The 18,580-nt window shown below is 43.9% G+C and overlaps 1 protein-coding gene across 8 annotated transcripts in view; it reads right to left on the bottom strand.

The window, feature by feature from the left end:
• The window catches only part of CCDC93 (coiled-coil domain containing 93), a 99,118-nt gene that overhangs the window by 16,022 nt on the left and 64,516 nt on the right, over positions 1–18,580 (bottom strand). For 7 of the 8 annotated variants that reach the window (XM_032250660.1, XM_032250661.1, XM_032250662.1 and 4 more), the window contains 7 exons: positions 18,501–18,554; positions 16,974–17,036; positions 13,713–13,821; positions 11,562–11,644; positions 9,353–9,390; positions 7,894–7,978; positions 3,608–3,721 (listed from right to left, as the gene is read on the bottom strand). In XM_032250660.1, the coding sequence (XP_032106551.1) occupies positions 3,608–3,721; positions 7,894–7,978; positions 9,353–9,390; positions 11,562–11,644; positions 13,713–13,821; positions 16,974–17,036; positions 18,501–18,554 (546 nt within the window). Of the gene's footprint in view, positions 1–3,607; positions 3,722–7,893; positions 7,979–9,352; positions 9,391–9,819; positions 9,975–11,561; positions 11,645–13,712; positions 13,822–16,973; positions 17,037–18,500; positions 18,555–18,580 lie in introns of those variants that run through there. The other variant, XR_004260562.1, reaches the window with a different exon arrangement.

Genomic DNA, 18,580 nt, shown 5'->3' with positions numbered 1-18,580 from the left:
ACTAAAAATACAAAAATTAGCTGGGCATGGTGGCAGGCCTCTGTAGTCCCAGCTACTCAGGAGGCTGAGGCATGAGAGCAATTGCAGTGACCCAAGATCATGCCATTGCACTCCAGTCTGGGCAACAAGAGCAAAACTCTGTCTCAAAAAAAAAAAGAAAAAAGAAACGAGGTCAAGAGATCGAGATCATCCTGGTCAACATGGTGAAACCCTGTCTCTACTAAAAATACAAAAAATTAGCTGGGCATGGTGGCGCGTGCCTGTAATCCCAGCTACTCAGGAGGCTGAGGCAGGAGAATTGCCTGAACCCAGAAGGTGGAGGTTGCGGTGAGCCGAGATTGCGCCATTGCACTCCAGCCTGGGTAACAAGAGCGAAACTCCGACTCAAAAAAAAAAAAAAAGAAAGTTTTCTTTTTAAAATGGATTATTGAGATGTACTCGGAGAAAAAAAGACTCCAGCTTAAAACAAATAGAGGAGAAGAGATGGAACAGGAACAGGGAGCTACATTATTATATTGTTATACTACGCTCTCTACTTTGTGTATTTTTGAAGATTTCCATAATGAAAATATAAAACAGTAAATAAGTTTCAACTGTCACCCATCTCACCTATTAAATGAGGCCAAAACAACCCTGAAGGATCAAAACTCTACCACGGGGAACTGTGTGTGTCACAGCATGCTGAGGCAATGCTTGTACTTTTTGGTAGAGACAGTCTACACTGTCACCTCGTATGTAAGCCTACAGAATCATACTCTGTGTCTTCAAAGCAAATATAAAAGAGGCGCTTTTGGTATTTGTTTCTAGAAGAAAAAGGAAAATATCTCATCACTTCATCTCTTTCCTGCTGAAAACTCTATCCAGGCCCACTAGATGCCAGACAGACAGCTCAGTTCACTTAATGTCATGTACCCAAAGCCAGCTTGACAAAAACGCAGGGTTTGAATTCATCAGTGCTATCGAATTTAAATCTTAGTTTCATGGCCTGATGAGAAACTGTGGCTCCCTAAGCCACAGTCATGAAACAAAGTATTCACTTAATACTGCAATTAGGGTGATTTCAGAGTATGTGTTGTTTCCTGGCAGACTTACAATTAATCAGCTCTCTCAGGGCAAGTCAACGGGGTTTTAGAGAAAACCCAATGTCTCTAATCAAGAAGCTTCTGAAACCAGAGGAGGCTGGTTGTCAGGATGAGGGCATGACTTGGTACCTAAATGGTGCCCATGGTGCATCACTGTTGCCCACTTAATGTGGGGTAAACAAAAACTCAAGAAAGGCAACCGCTAAGGTGGCAAAAAAACACACTGTAGACAATACTGTGTTTTCCATGAAGAATAATTATTACACATTACAAGTGCTCGGGGCCAGGATACAGTGGGAATTCAGTGAGTAGATGGTGAGAAGGCAAAACAGAGGGTGCTGGGAGAAGGCTCCACCCTGGATGAAAGTCCAAATTGAACTGTAATATGTAAAACAGAAAAGCAGCAGAACTAGTCTGGCTGAAGATATGGGGTAGAGCCTACGGAGCAGCAAGCAAGTCCCTATCACCACCTCCTCCTCAACACCTGTGGTGGCCCCAGATTACCTCGCAGGAGCTTGTGGGAGAAAGTTTAAGATGCTGGAACACTGACATGTGGTTGTTAATTTTAAATTTTTAACAAGTAAAAAAAAAAAAAAAAAAAAAAAAAAAAAAGGACTACCCACTATCACCATTATTTTCTAAGAGAAAGACAATTTTAACACCAAAAAATAAAAGGACATGCTAAATGTGAGGTGAAATATATTTAAATGAAATATGTAAGAACATATTTCATTTAAATATATTTCACCTCACATTTAACATGTCCTTTTATTATGAAATATGTAAGAACATATTTCATCCCCTCTCCCTCTTCTTACTTGCTTTGGACTGAAGGAAGCAGGCCTGGCAAGAACCTGGTAGGTGTCTTAGCTGGCTGTGAAGGAACCACCCTCTGTGTCTGGTGTGACATATGACTGCCAGCACACGTGGGAACCCAGACCCAAGCCACTTAACACCTCTGAAGGAACTGGTGCCTTGGAGGTCATCCTAAGTCCTCACCTGAGAGCCTACAGGAGGAGAATGAGCCTTTCCATTTCATTTTCAATTGCTTTGATTTTGACAGCTTATACTTATCCTCCACAACTTACTTGCATTTTGTTTCTACACTGTCAAAAGAGTGTCTCCAAACAACATTTGAGACAAAATTCTTCTGAGTTATTTTGATTAAACGGAAGGAGGAGCTCCGAGGCAGGCAGCAAGTTCCTAACTGTTCCCTGCCAGTTCGTTCACTGGCCCTTCTGGGACCTCAGCTTCAGCCTGTGCTAGTCTCAAAGGACTCCCAGACTGGAGCCCCAGCCCCTCCCTCACCATCCCTGCACTGCTGTGGCTGAAGAACTCTTTCTACCCACAGCTAAATCCTGCTCACCCTAGAGGGCCCTCCCTGACCATACCACCTAAATCAGACTCCTCACCTGGCAAAGTTTGTAACTGTTACTACTTATTTGTTATGACTTGTGCTTAGCCTGTCATCAGTCTCTCCCACCACAACGTACGCTCCTTAAGGGGAGGGAGGTGTACTGGCATCTGCCCAGGGGTCTAGAATTTGGAACACTGGAAAAGATAAGATTCTGAAATGCCCATGGGATATGGCTTCCAGAAGTTAAATCACAAAAAAAGGAATGGTGTAGAAGAGAAGGCAAAGATGAAGAAGGAAAAAAGAAAAGTCTTAAAATAAGAACAAAATTATGAGCATAGAAAGACCGCGTTTTTTATTCTGCAGACCAAACACCAGGATACAACCTACCTTTAACTCTGCTGTATTTTCAGCAGTCTCTAAAGTCACTGAAACCACATGGATTTAGGTTAGGGAGAAGGAATCCCTTAAAATAAAGCTGCTGAGACCTGAGCAAGGGACAAAATGAAGTCTTTTTGGAAAATCTCTCAAGGGCAGACACTTTTCTTTCTGGAACAATGAAGAGTAACTGCCCAAATGCAGGAAGGAAAAACAAAATTTGGTTGAGTGTTGGGTGTTAGGAGGTTCCAGGCGTGGTGCTGTATGTTTCATATGTCTCATCTGACCCAGTGGGACCCACCAATAAGGAAACTGAGGCTGGGAGGGATTAGGTCACTGCCAAAGTACACAGCTGGTAAGCAGTAAATGTAGGATTCGAATCCAAGTCTGTGACATTTTGAAGTTCTCTTTTTCCACATGGCTTCTCGAGGTCCCTCCCCGCCCTAAGATTGGCGGGAGGGAAGATACTATTTCTGAATCCACAACAAATGCTGTTTCCAGGTGGCCCCTGATATGGATTGAAGTCATTTTGTTTGTGAGTTTAATGTACTTCCTAAGTGTTAGGAAAACTAAAGTGATGTGAGGTCTTGAAACATTTAACCAGACCTCAAGATGGGCCACAGAAAAATGCAATCTTCAGCTACTTAGATGCCATACTTTACTGCTAGATCACACCTCTGTCTTGTTATTTCCCTTCACAGACCAGAAGAAAACCAAAAAATTGCTGTTTTTTAATGGTTACTCTTGAGGTGATACCTCACATTAGCCTTAACGTGCTACCCAACCTTCTTACCTCCTTGAACTCTTTCACAGTCTTAAAGTATAGCCTCTGCTTTTCTAACAGCTCCAAGTACTGGTCGTTCAACTGGTCTCTTCTCATTTTGTTCTCTTGCTTTTTCTTTTCCATCTGTTGAAACATTTTGGGAAATGGTGATGAAAAGACACATTCTACCCAAGGGCTGCTGGCAAAATCCAAAAGGCAGCAGTTGTTAAGTTTCATGGATTTCCTTCCGGTGTTTTCCTTCAATATATAATTTTTCAGGTTGATTTATTTGCATGCCATTAGACGGAGGCTCGAAAATTTAGCAATTTTTCTATCATTGAGTATTAACTATTTCCATTTTTTTTTCTCACTACAATTTCACAATGAATAGGTTGGTGATTCTCATATAGGAGCTATTTTGCCCCCCACCCCCACCCCCAACAACAGTGATAATGTCTGGAGAGACTTTTGATTGTCGTAACTGTGAGGAGTGGGTGCTACTGGCATTACTGGGTCACCAGCAATGCTGCTAAATATCATACAGTGCACAGGATACCCCCACAGCAAAGAATTATCTGGCCCAAAATGTTAACTGTGCTGAGGTTGAGATTTAAATAACTGTGCTCATATAGTTATTTAAACCCTGATTTAAATAACTGTGCTCATATAATAAAACTGTGTAAGTATTTTCATATTATAAATTTTCTACGCTATCATTTTAAAAACAATACAACATTCCTGCTGATTGCTAACTTACCCATCTTTCTACTGGTAGACAATTTAAGATATTTTCAGGATTTTAATCTCATAAATAGACATTAGGCTTTGATTTAAATAGACTTTTCTAAGGTACCTAAAAGCTTATTCATTCAACAAATATGGACTTAGAACCTACTGAGTAGCATGTAGTGGTGAACACGGCAAAGTCACGGCTCCCACAGAACCTACATTCTAGAGACTCACATTAAGCAAGCACCCTGACAGACACACAAAATATTCCCAACAGTGATCAGTCCTGTGAGGAAAATGAACCAGGGAGGTGAATGGGTACACGGCTTGGAAGCTCAGGGAGGCTCTATGAGGACCCTTCAGCCGGGCTGGCAATGCTATGTGGTGTATTTCCAGAAAGTAAATCCAGAGCATCGGCCAGGAAATGAGGGCAGAAAGAGTTATGGTACAGACTGGGTGCCCGACTCATGGCCGGTGCTCAAAAGCTTGTTGAATCAAATTCCGAGAGATGCTTTGCTGTGGCTTTGCTGATGCCTGACGGTGATTTCTGTGCTACACTTCGGAAGGGATTTAGTAAACAAAAGCTACAATTAAACTGGCTACATTTTATTCAGCAGTTCCCTCCACACTATAGGCCTCTGTTGACTGCATGGGACAAATGCAACTTGGTGTCCCTAAGGCCTATCCCAATGCTGTTCAGGGAAAGACCCATGACATAGAGGGACTGATTTGCCTGGTCAAATCCTGACCCTGCATGCAGTTTCTGAGTCCCAAGACCTTGTATCCTACTCTTTCCACAGGTCTGCACACGGATGCCTGGTGCATACCCATGCTAGGTATTTAATTTGGTACCTCCCTTGTGCCCAAGTCTTCCAGAGTGGACAGTCCCCTATGGGGTCCCTGGTTGGTGTCCTACTACACTTGGAGCCCTGGCTCAGCAGCAAGTCCTGGTTCTTGTCGACAGAACCCCTAACACAGCCTGCATGGGTCTCTCACACCCAATCATGATCCTACCACAGTGACACACCAGCCCACAACAACTCTCACTACTGTTCCTTCAGAGGCTCCAACTGTCAAAGCAGTAGACACCTTTTCCACTGTGCTGGCTAGGACCTCACAGCTGGGTCCCTCTCTCTTATTAGCACAACTGGCAGCTCTATCTCAGGCCTTTCCTGTCTGCTCTGTACTTTAGTAAACACTCACCATGACTGATTATATCCTAGTGAGGTAGCAATGCACTTAAATTATGAGTATCACAGTTTTTGTTATGAGAAGCATGTGACATTAGATGTTGAGTGAATGATCCACCATCTGGTCCATAGTAGCTGCTCAATAAAAACAGTTTTTCTTCTTAACATTTCACATCCTAGAATGCATGAGGTAAGTAGTAAGAGTCCAACTAACTCTGAGAATCAGGAGTTGCTCTTTGATATAAGCCTCATTTGCACACTCTTCTTAGTGTCCCTTTACCCAAACATAACATTCTTATTCCCTACTTATCACCTCTTCACATCCAAGGTCTGTGAAGTGCTTGTGCCAGGCACTTGCTCACAGTATTCCAGCGATCCAGAGACCTTACCTCTGAATGAGGTCAAAATGTGGACTAATCTGTGACCTCTTCTTTACTCAGAAACCCTTAGAGCATAAATACCTATTCAATTATTGTTACACAACGCTGGTCTACAATGTGACACTCTGAACCTGCTGGTTCTGAGAAACGGTGCTTGAGAGGACACAGACTCCCCTGCTACATCTATGACAGCAGGACCCATTATGGCACCATTACAGGGAAAGCTACATTGTTTTTTTTTTTTTGTTTTTTTTTTTTTCCAAATAAACACAATAAAACACATCCATCCAAGTGAGTGCTGTTCCATTCACAGTGTCAACATTCAACATTTAAAGCATATCTGGAACCCTCTTTGAGAACTGCTCTTTGACTCCACTGAATGAATTCACTCATTCAACAAACAGTTCTTGAGGGCTTAATCAGGGGTTAGGTGTCACGTTAGCCACTGGGGATGCAGACCTGAGAAAGAGAGCCCATTCTGCCCTGGGTGCTACTGACCCATCTGACACCCACCATGGAGGGGAGAGACAGATACAGGGATGCCTCTTTCACACTGGTCAGCACTGAGGTGCCAACAGCATGAAGCCTGGGGGAGGGTGAAGTGAGTGAAGGGGTGAGGCCCATTTCTTTCCCTGCTCTGGTTCATAGTCAAGAGCAACAGGAATTCATGGGGCTTTTTCCTTTGGCTTCCACTTCCTGTCAGTGTAAACAGGCAGCGGAAGCCAAAGGAAAAATCCCCATGAATTCCTGTTGTTGCTGACTGAACCAGAGCAGCTTTCTGAGGAGCAATGACAGGGTTCATGTGACTACCACACTGACACCTGGGTTGTCACAGGCTTTTGGTCAGCCAGGTTCTCTGCCTTCCACCTACTCACACCCCAGGTCATTGAGAGGGGACTGCATTTGCTATCTGCAAAGCAGCGTATCCTGGCTTGGGTGAGTGTGCATATATAGGCAAGTACTGACTTACGTAGTTCTCATTTTTGTGGCTGAATAGTCTGAGAAATCATGCTTATTACTAGTGATACTTTTTTTTCTCCTCCTTTGACATTGCTTTATTGAAGCCATTCACAGAGAGATTAATGTTATTTTTCTACAGGGAAGGGGATATGGAGCACTTCTGCCCTTGGCTCATCTCTTGTGAGATGAGATTACAGGCGGCTTGAATGTTTGTCTTCTGTAACAGGGTATTTTATGATGACAGGACCTACAGGTAATTCCTTCTTTCTTATGTGTTTACATTTTGGTATCACTCACAGGAGCCCTTTGCCCCAAGATGATAAGAGGAGAAACCCTAAGTCCCTGGAAGATTTTACTGCCTTGTCGAAGAACCACTCTGGTGTGATACATTTTTTAAACAGGATCAGACACAAGAGATATTTGGAAGTACTAGTTAGGATTCATCTGAGAATGGTGGTAGGAAACTGCAGTTGTGTCTGTAGGAAAATCCCATGCTGCACCCTGAGTGGTGTCTCTCTTTTCTCTTCAGATTTCTGAGGTTGAATTTCATCTCACTTTAGCAGAACTCAGTTCAGCAATGATTTCCCTTTTTTATAGGGGGTTCCTAAAAATAAAAATGCTCTCAAGATCCTAAGATTCTAAGGACTGAATCTCTTGTGGCAGAATGTCAGGTATCACAGATCCACCGAGGAAGTGAATCTAGTCAAGAGAGGAAGCCTGCTGGTGAAAAGTGGTTTCCTCATCTGTAAAATGGGTGTAATACTGTTCACTTCAGAGGTCTTTTAGGAAAGTCAGCACAGTGCTTGGTACGCAGTAGGTGTTCGATCCTGGGAGCTACTCCTAACCGCAACTTTTAAAACACTGGGTATAGGCAGCTCATGGGACAGGCTCTGCCCACTACAGAGTGAGAGGCATGGTGGGAATCCCTCTGCAGAAATGTGTCTTTTCAGGATTGAGGGCACATTCCCCAACTACCAGAAGAGGCCTGTTCTTCCCAGGACCTTCCCTGTCACCACTATAAAAACTGGGCTGCATTATAGAAAAGAAGCCATCTGACCTTCATTCTACTTTGCTTAATTCCTTCCACGATCTGTTCCATCTGACGTAAAAACTGGTCCCGGGCAGCAGGAGAGGCCATGGCTCTGAAAGAAAAACCAGCAGAGTTATGAGTGGCACACAGGACTCTGAGGCAGGGGGAGATGCCAAGAAGCAACCAGGCCTTTGCAAGGCAGTGGAGCCATGGGGGCCCCTGGAATCCCAGGCAATTAGGGATTCAATACCTCTGAGAAGGCATGGATATTAGCCTGGTCTTATAGCTGCATATTAATCTTTTTTTCTCATACTTTCCCTATAACTTTCTAAACTAATATGTCTTTTCTTAAAAGTAAAATGTGACTAAAATTAACAAAAATATAATTTATTTGGAATGCGGCATGTACTGCTTAAGCAATGAATTTCATTTGGTTTATAAAATTTGAGGATTGGGAGGTACTTGAGATTGGTAGATATATTCTGAGATTTCCTAAAACCAGGGCTGAGAAACCTGGTCCTATTTCTAGAAGCAGCAGCTAAACAAGTGAATTCCTTGATGTCCTAAAACATTCCTCTTCATCTCCCAACTCTGTAGAGGGAAGGACACCAGGAGGATCAGAACACACACATGCACAGATGCACACACGCACGCATGCACTAAGAATTCTCCTGAAGGATGTGCTGATGGAGCAGAACTCTTCACAAAACACTCAAACCACAGGCTCTCTTGATCATGGGGCAAGATGAAAATGACATTTTCACAAATGTCACAAGGTTGTATATTATATACATAGTGAATCTGAATCTTATTAGAAAGCTGTGGGTTTCCTTTTTTTTTTTTTTTAATTAGAAAAGAAGCTTAAAATCTAGAACCTGTAATTCATTGTGATCTCAGTCTCAATGTGTCCCCTGTCACCTGACAAGGGACAGCAGAGATTTGTACCAGAGAGAAAGGAAGCATGCTCTCCAAGGAGCAAGCCCTGGGGCTGCTGGATGGTGGCGGGGGGGGCACCAATGGACATGCTTGAGGACTGGTATGATTTGGGAACAGGTGGGTCTTGACATTTAGTTTTTGGAGAACGTACACATTAACAACAAAAAAAATATCTACCATGAGATTTTAAAAATTATATAAATTCCATTATGTAAATTTTAAAGCATCTCCATGTGTTCATTAACAAATATTAATTTGATAATATACAGAAAGATTTTAGTAGGTAGGCACAATCAAATTATTTGAAAGTTAACTTTTTTTCCTAAGCTCTTCCTTCACTCTACTATTGTTATATTTTTGCAGGTACTCAAGGACAGTATAAACAAGATATATCTGCATTTCGCAGAAGGGCTAGAAGAGTAAGAATCACATACCCAGCATTAAGTATTGCATGTGCCTTTTTCAAAAACATTACAGAAATGTGAGGTGGGCTGAATTCAAAGGGCAAAGTGACACAGTATTAGCAGGAAGGAGAACTGACAGTACTTACTGTGAGAAGTTCTCATGAATTGAGTTCAGAAGACTAATCTGGGGAAGTAAAAAAACACAAATGAAACTATAAGAAAGGCTTAAAGATGTCCACACTACTACAACTGCTGCAAGCTTGCCTGTCTCCAGATACTGCTTCTGCAAGGAACAGACGCCTTGTTTATGAAGATTAAAGTAACACATGAAAAAAAAAAATGAGCCACATGTTCTCAGTCTCAGTTTTCCTCAGGGAATCCACCTTCTTCTCACAAAAAATTTCCTCTTTCTACGGGGCATTTCCACAGGAATGTAGGGAGGGGGCGCTTTGATGGGACCTGGATCCCAGCTGAGAGGACACTAAGCTAACATTAGGGCTCTCTAGGCAAGCTGCCACCACAGCCCTTTCCATCTTGCCAAATACTGCACTTTATTTTCAGGGATAACAGCTTAAGGGAGTCAGACAGTATGGAGACTGAGAACTGTGTTCACCCTATTCCTTCCCATAGAATCTTCTCGCCAATGCAGCAAGCTGCAGGGTGGCTGAGTGTCTCCAAGAAGACGCACTGTTCAAGGCCCCATGGACACTGCCTTAGCCCCACAGGAGATCCTCTATCTGCCCCAATTATACAGTCCTGGGAAGGGCTCTGAGACAGGAGTAAGGAAACCTTGGTCATCTTTCTGGCCATAAAACTACTCAACTTGGAGGCTCAGAACTAAGTAATTACCACATATTAACTTTAGGTTCACAACCTGCAGTGTAGAAATATTTCTTACCCTTACTACTACACAGGAAGGTTTTAAAGTTAAAATACCACAGGCATAAATCTATTTAAAATAAAATACCAAATTTATTCAAATGTAACACTCTAATTGTGTTAACGTGGCTTGGAATTAAAAAGCCCAGCTCCCCACTCCGCCTCACAATATTCCTAGTTTTTAAACAGTGGAACAACTTTAAACACTGCTGATGAAGGAAGGTCAATGGGGTTTAAGGCCTTTGGGAAGAGGCTGGCCTACCCCTAAGTCAGGCAAATCTTTCCCCTGCCAGGTAGGAGGGCCCCGAGGACAGGATGTGGGGCAGAGCACAGACCCCAGGTCTGATGCAAATCCCACAAAATGAATTCATCTATTCAAGCATATATCAAATGTCTGTTACATGCCTGCCACTGTGTAAGGCCCCGGATACACAGAAAAATAAAACAAAAGGAGTGCCCTCTAGGATGACAGAGATCTACCTGGTTTGACAGCAGGTGATAAAGGTGACAGTAATTATAGATGCCTCAATTTGGGCAGGTAAAAGCCACATTTGTAATATTATTCTTATTAAAGTAGTAATTAGTGTAAGCTGCAAGGTGATGATAAAATGAAGACACAGTCTGTCAACCTCAAGGTGAGGGGGAGGGTAGGAATGAGTATGTACTGAGAATCCACCATGTATAAGGAACTTTACATTTTCTCATTCTGTCCTCACTATAATGATCACCAATGCAATCAGGTGTTATTCCCATTTTATAGGTGAGAAAAACGAGGCCACACTATAACCCACATAAACCCAAATCTGATTGAATCCAAAGCCCATATTCTCTTCAGGACACTGTGCTGTCTTTTTTTCTCTCTTTTTTAAATTAAGACATATCCGCATACTGTGCCCCAACTGTTTGTCATCAACTTGGGAACGCCCAATTTAACCTGTTTTTAAGCGTTAGAAAGATGCAGGGAGTGACAGTGACCATATCAGCCCTCTTTCACCCCTGCTTTGAATTTCACAAACCGTTTAGTTCATGCCGAAGTCTGCCACTGATTATTAAACAGCTATTTTCTCTCTGTAAAGGATACCAAGCCCAAACCCCATTTCACTCAACTGGTTCCTCCCTTCCTTTAAAATTCAAACTAGTCTCACCAACTCCAGAGCTTCCATTTTGTTCCTTTTAACAATGGCATTTCTCCCACAGCATTCTTGAATGGCTGTCCACTAGTCTCACTTCACAGCAGACAATCTGGGCTCCAAAAGAATCTTGCACTTTCTGACTGGGTAGGCCAGCACTGGGCTCCAAAGGAATCTTACACTTTCTGACTGGGTAGGCCAGCACTTAGCATATAAAACAGGCACTCTTTCTGCTAATGCTGAACATATCTGTCCCAGACATCAAGTTCCATTTGACTTCCTGGAGTCAACTGCACTGTTACCTGCTCATCTGATTAAGCCATTTTCTTTTTATAAATGTTCTTACCTCTTTTTCCAAATAAACCTTTTTATCATCCAGGGTATTATATAAAGTGAAGAACTGCTTGGTTTCTTTGTGCACTGCTGAAACTGTAAATGTAAAGAAATGGACACACAAATAAGAACAGGTATCAGAATGACCTACCTGCCCTCTCCCCCATGAATGCACTGCCAGGACAGCTGTCAGGCCTGGGAGCTTACTCTGCAGAAACCCCACAGTGTACAAACAGAATCGCCTGGGAAGCTTTTAACAAGTCTCAGGATCAACAAAAGGGGAATGCCTGAAGGTGGGACCCAGGTGGTGACAGTGAGTACCCAAAGTTGAAAATTACTCCCATAAATGAACCCGTTACCCTTACCTCATCCAGCTAAAGAAACTGGTGCGGGTTGTAGATATTTGACAATAATAAATTGATACAGGTATTCTGGTGCAACTGCTTGAAAATGTCCTTAGTGTAAATACGTCTTTACCAAATGACTTTAACCTGTCTGAAGTCTGTTCTGTCAAATATACAGATGCAGGTATTATTATTATTGCTAAAAGCTTTGAAGCAAGCAGGAATAGAAAATTAAAGGGAAAGATTTAACTTAAAGCAGAAACTACTTTCTAGTGAAAACTGTCACTGCTGATCCCCGCCTCTGATCATCTGAGTCCAAGTGAGGACTGGATGAAATCCCAGCGCGGTGGGAGAGAGGATGTGAAGGAAGCGTGATGTGAGCTCCTCCAACCGAGTCAGTGCTGTAGCTTAAACCAGGAAGGAAGCTGGAGAGGCCAAGCCCTGAAGGCAGAGTCTTAGGTGGATTTTGAAATACTATGTGGGAATTGTAGGATAACGGCACTCTGGACTTGGGTACTAGCTCACAGGCCAAGATGCAGATGTGCAAGAGAGGTGAAGCTGGGTGAAGTGCGCCAAGACGATGCAGGACTCAGTACAGTATATTTAGGGTTCTAAACATTACCCCAAAAGTTGCAGGGAGCTATTAAGTTTTAAAGCTTTTAGAGTAAAATGATCAAATATATGTTGAAAAGGATCTAATTAGACTCCGAGTGGCAAAGAAAGGCGGTTCAGCAGCAGTCCAAAAGAAATAGACTTGAAAATTAGTAAGATACAGAACTGGCAAGCAGCTTGAGTCAGAGAACTGAGAGGGGTCCAGTTTGGCTAAGATGAATATGGGGTAGGGGGGCTGAATTCAGTTTTCTACCTGTGGAGTTTGAGGCATCATAGGGACATACAAAAGTGGGAGCCTAGAGAAGTGGTGATCAGTTCTTGCCTGGGGTGGGGAGCCTAGAATAGATTTACAGGATCTGAGTTGGGTCTTGAAGAATTTAGCCTGACAGAAGAGAAGGGATCCAGGAACAGGAGTCAAGGCTAAAACGTCAAAGCTCATGGTTTGCTCAGAGGCAGTGTGGAGACTGGCGAGGCCAAAGTGAGGGTTCAGATCAGGAAAGGGGACTCCAGGCAGGCCACTCAGACTGGGGAGGAACCCAGGCATAGTAAAGAAAGAGGCTTTATTCAGTAGGGACTGAGGAGTTCCTGAAGATTTGTCGGAAGTGACAGAATGAGATGTGTGGCTAGGGGACTTGGAGGCACTGCAGCTAAAGGTCATTTAGCTGACATATGATGCAAGAGCAGATACGGCAGGAGTGGTAGGAAGGGAAAAGGCAATGGCAGCCTTGAAGGCCCCTCTAAGCCTGATGGCACATGGTCCCTTATTCAGGCTGAAGGGGAACATGATTCTGGGTTACTGGGTGAATATGATGCTGTTAAGGGTTGAGGCACATCAGCAAGAAAGTCTGCAGAGAAGAACAATGAGTGAGGACTGATCTTTAGACATCAGGGTCACGATGTTCTGTGTGAAGCTGGAAAGTGGTGCGGGAACTCAGGGAAGGCTGTGTGGAGGACCAGGATGAGGTCTGCTTTGAAGTTTTATTCTAAAAGCGCAACTGGTTCAACAATCTGTCTGTGGAGAGGGCAATGAGAGCACCACAGTGCTGCTCCCGGGGATGCCAAGCGGGCCTGATGATGAAACAGAGCTTTCTGGTGGTGGCTTTGTGGACTGCGCTCTGGTGCACGCTCTCCCATGCTGAAGTGGGACAGACCCCTCGCCTCCTGTCCCTCCCCAGCCTCGAGAGCTTGTCTGTGGTTGATGCACCTACTCTGGCGGTAGAGTTCAATAAATCTCTTCTGATACTGTATTAGCTCGGCACGACTGGGGACTTCATCAATCTTGTGGTGCAAAATAGCTATTTCTCGATTTCTTCGAGCCTAAATGCAAAAGGGAGGCAGAGACAGTACTATTTGGTAAAAGGCCTTACTTCTTTGGGGAGCCAAAATATTGCCTGCACCCCAATCTGAGCCCAACCACACACCCTAGAATGCAGGTGCAAACTTCTGCCATCAGCTTAAAGGTCCCCATCTCAGATTTGGATTGACTTTCCCACTTTCCTAGGTGTGGGAGGAGGCGTGGCTATGAACTGAACCACAGAAGACACCAAATGAATGAACCAGGAGGGAAGACACTGAATGGGAAGGGCTTCTATGGACAGAACCTGCAACCAAGGCCCCCAAGGACTCTAAAGTAGCCAGCTCCACCACTGCCAGGTGGGGACAGGCAACAAAAGAAATGCTCAAAATGATGGGAAGCTATGCCACCTTGCTGCCTCTACATGCACCCCAAATTTCTCATCCTGGTGGAAAAGATCCTACAACCTACTCCTTAAATATCTTTCCAGTATTTTCTCCCTTCCACAGACTCCAGAAATTGCCCTACTGACTGGGTCTGGGAGGCAGGGCACTGCTGTGTGGTGTGGCACAGTGCAGGCGCAGCTGCTGGGAGAGTGAGCCGCTCACTTGTACATGGGTCCCACTGAACATGTGTAGTCTCCAAACCAAGCGGGCTGTAAGTGCTGCCTTTCTTCTGTGCCTGCATCCCTCTGTCCACCACGTCTTCCCACTCTCCTGCCTGCTTCACCTGCAGCACCAGATGTGAATCTCTAATTCACTGGGGAAATAGGAGCCTCCTGGTGGGAAACCCACATTCAATTCTGGTGACCTAATCCAAAACTGGGCCTCCGCAGTTCTATGGAGAGGGAAGGATGTATTTCTCCCTTAGGTCAAGGTTACACTCCCCACAGGTGCTCAGGCTCTGACTTCTAGTTTTCTTTCAGGAGTCTTAAGATACAACCATTCAGTCTTTTACTGCATCTGTTTTCCTACCTACTGACCCTTCTCATCGGCATTTAAATAAATACATGTCCTCACTCTTTAAAAGCCCTTTTATTTAGGCTGGGCGTGGGGGCTCACACCTGTAATCCCAACACTTTGGGGGGCTGAGGCAGGTGGATCACGAGTCAGGAGTTCAAGATCAGCCTGACCAACATGAAGAAACCCTGTCTCTACTAAAAATACAAAAATTAGCTGAGCGTGCTGGTGCGTGCCTGTAATTCCAGCTACTCAGGAGGCTGAGGCAGGAAAACTGCTTGAACCCAGAAGGCGGAGGTTGCAGTGGGCCGAGATTGTGCCATTGCACTCTAGATTGGGTGACAGAGTGAGATTCCACCTCAAAAAAAATAGCCCTTCTTTAAGCCCCATCACCTTTCAGCTACTAGCCTCTCTCTTCCCTTTTACAGGTAAGAGAAATGTACTGAGAGCCATGCACATGAGCATCTCTGTCCACACCAGTCCTCCTTCAACCCACTGTGACTGGGCCATCCCCAGTGCCGCACTGAACTGCTTTTGCCAAAGTCGCTGCACACCTTTCTAGGGACACACCTCATGGACAATTCTCAGCTCCTAGCTTTCTTGATTTCTAGTGACACTTCCCACTCTCTCTGCTGAGCTCTCTGCTAGGCTCCCCCGAGCCTCGTACACTTGTTTTCCCATCTGGCTGCTCAGGTGCATCATCACTGGGGGATCCGTCCTTCTGCTCTGCCTATCCTCACATGTGCTTACCAGGGTTAGTCTCAGGGCCTCTTCCACATTCCACACCCCCAGTCCTCATCATCACTGCCCAGGCACCCAAATCTCTGGCCCATACTACTCTGGGAGTGAGACCTGACAGCCAAGCACTCCTTGGACATTTCAATATGGCTGAGTACCCCAACTTTGAAAAGCCCCAAACAGATCTCATTAACACTCCTATTTATACTCCTCCTCTCGCTCTTAACCCTAGTCCATTCCTTCTCTTTTATGCTTCTTCTCAATGAGTAACACAAATATCATCCACCCTTGTGTCAGAAATTCCAGCATCATTTTTTACTCCTCCTTTTATCTCAATTGATACTAAGTTCCATCAGCTATGGCCCTGTAATCAGTCCTCTGTCAGTTCGTTTCCACGCATTCTACAGCCACGGCTTGACTCAGATCCTTGCCCTCAGCAAGCCACTGGCTTTACTGAAACTTTCCCCTAGCGAATCTGAACCTGCCCTTATTAAGCAATTTGCACATAAACTCCCTTGTACTTTAATGTATATATAGACATGTCTTGGTTCTCAAATAGCCAGCGTTTCCAGGAGATGGGTCATCCTATTTATTATTTCTGGGACCTGATACAATGCTGAATACATACAAAGCACTCAGTCAAAAAGTTTCCAAATACGCTGCTGTACTGTCCCGATTTTATTTAATTCTGTGCCTCTTTAAAGATTAGTAGAGTCTGTAACAAGGACAAATTTGACTCACCTAAATTTAACTGTAACAGCTCAGCAAAATAAGTAGGTGCCAGAGAGAGGGGAAACGGGATCTCACTGGCCTCTGCAGCCCCTTGGCCATTCCCATCACAGCCCAGCCTTTCCCTCCCAGTGAACAGAAGGTTGGCTTGAACCAAAGTGCAACAGAAGGAACTTTTGGTTTTTGAGCTTCCATGAGTAAATCCTGGCAAGGTAGGGGATTTTAAATGTAATTTTGACTCTGCATAAATAAAATTTTAGAGCTAATTTTGAAACCTACTTCCCCATGTTTGATGCCACTCTAATAAACCACCAGTTATCAAAAAAACAGCTGAAATGGCACTTAATTTCAGAGGAACAGTACTAGAGAACAATTCTTTTTTAGTACTTGATGAATACTAGGTAACTAGAATCCAGATTCTGGCACCGACCAGCTGCTTGACTCTGGGCAAGTACTCACCTTATTTGAGTCAATTTCTTCATAAAGAAAATAGGATATAATATCCAGTTTCCACGTGGGGTGAGGATTAACTCAAAGGAGTGGTTGTTAAAGTAACATACCAATGTGAGATGTTTTTACCAACATCTTAAATTGCTGAGTTACACTCCAGATAGAAAGAAGACTGGTGAACAGCAGCCTCATGACTTATTTTCTCTAGTTCTCAGATATTGAGACTTCCTAGTTCTGTCACAGGACACTTATACCTAGTTAGAAGCATTTATGCATATTTTTGTCCTTCTTTTACTCACCTGTAGTAAACGTATCTTGTAAAGTTTCTCTTTCTCCATATTATACCGTCTGTCTAGGTCTTCCTAAAAATTGGAAAAGGCTGTAATTATCTGGGAATAGAAAACTTTCGATCTGTAATGGACTCTTTGAAAGTTGAATATGATTTTATCATATCTGCCCCATCCTAAGGCCTTAAATTTCTCTTCTCAAATGGCCAAGTTTAGTGTCTAGTTCCTATCTCATATGAGACCCTTGATACCCTTTCATATCATGTTATAAAACTCTTCCTTCTGGGACCCAGGCTGAATCCAATGTTCTTAAGTAAACTCCAAACGTATATGCCCTTCTTCTGCAAAAACCTATGATGATGTGGAGACAAATCATTACTTAAAGATTGTGTTGTTCTATGCCTGTGTTTGGAGATTATGCTAGTTTTCTATGTTTCTACTTAGAACTGTGTAATGCAATGTGATGGCCACTAACCACAGAAGACAGTGCAGATACAGAACATTTCCATCACTGCAGAAAATTCTTTTGGACAGAACTGATACAGAAAATAGAAAGAAACTCGTCCCTCATCGAACCCAGCAAGGTAAGAGACATAGCTGGATGGTTTGTCACTTCAGAGAAAGTTACAAAAGGAGTCAAAGGAGCCCTCCTTCCTCAGCACGGGGAATATAAACACACCCACACACCCACACACACACACCCTCCAAGGGGCTCAGCGTGGAGAATATAAACATCCCCATACCCACACACACCCACCCACGGGGCTCAGCTGCAGGTAATCTCCAATAGACTTCACTAGAAGACTGCTGAAGCTCATTTTCCAGGGAGACTATGAGAGTACAAAGGAAAGAGGAACCCTTTAAGAAGGCTTACAGTTTTCCTGCTTTTCCTTTCCTCCACTTCCTTTCCCATCTCCTTCTCCTGGAGGTTTCTGGAATGCTGGGAGCACTGGTTTAACTCAGACGAGGGTGACAAACTACAGCCTCTGAGCTAAATCCTACAACCTTTGGGCCAAATATGCCTTGCGGTCCATTTTGTAAATAAAGTTTTATTGGAACATAGCCATGTCCATTCATTTACCAATAAACTATGGTCACTACAGCAGAGCTGGCTCACAAAGGTGAAGAGTTACTATGTGGACCTATACAGAAAGTTTGCTGAGCCTGGTATAGAGTACAACAGAGAGAAGGTTTTCCCCTATGTACCACCCCACCCCTCAGAGCCTGAATGGTGACAGCATATGTGGCCAATGCAGGCCTCTCCACTTCCCAACTGAGATGCCAGCATGAAAACAAGATGCTTGTACATGGGACTGGGAGAAAACCCACCAGAAGGGTGACCTTCAGGGCTGTTCCTGGTGAGACCCTGCCTCTGTCTGAGGGGCCGGCTGTATCAAATGGGAAAATGCCCTGGAAAGCACAGATGTGGAGCCAGCCATAGAGCACATTAAAATGGGCATGAGAAGCCATCACAGGAGACTGCAAAGCTGGCCGCCTGCCCTCAGGAGACAACGCCAACCCTGAGCAGCAGGTACTTACATCGTGAGTCATTGCTGAAGTCAGGGTACCAGGTGGCTCTCCACTGGAGAGGGTCTGAAACAATAAAAACATAATAAACA

Source organism: Sapajus apella, unplaced genomic scaffold (genome assembly GCF_009761245.1).
Source record: "Sapajus apella isolate SASKATOON/1434 unplaced genomic scaffold, GSC_monkey_1.0 scaffold72, whole genome shotgun sequence".
NCBI lineage: Eukaryota > Metazoa > Chordata > Mammalia > Primates > Cebidae > Sapajus > Sapajus apella.
Note: the sequence above shows the minus strand (reverse complement) of the source record. Positions and strands in the feature narration are given on the sequence as shown.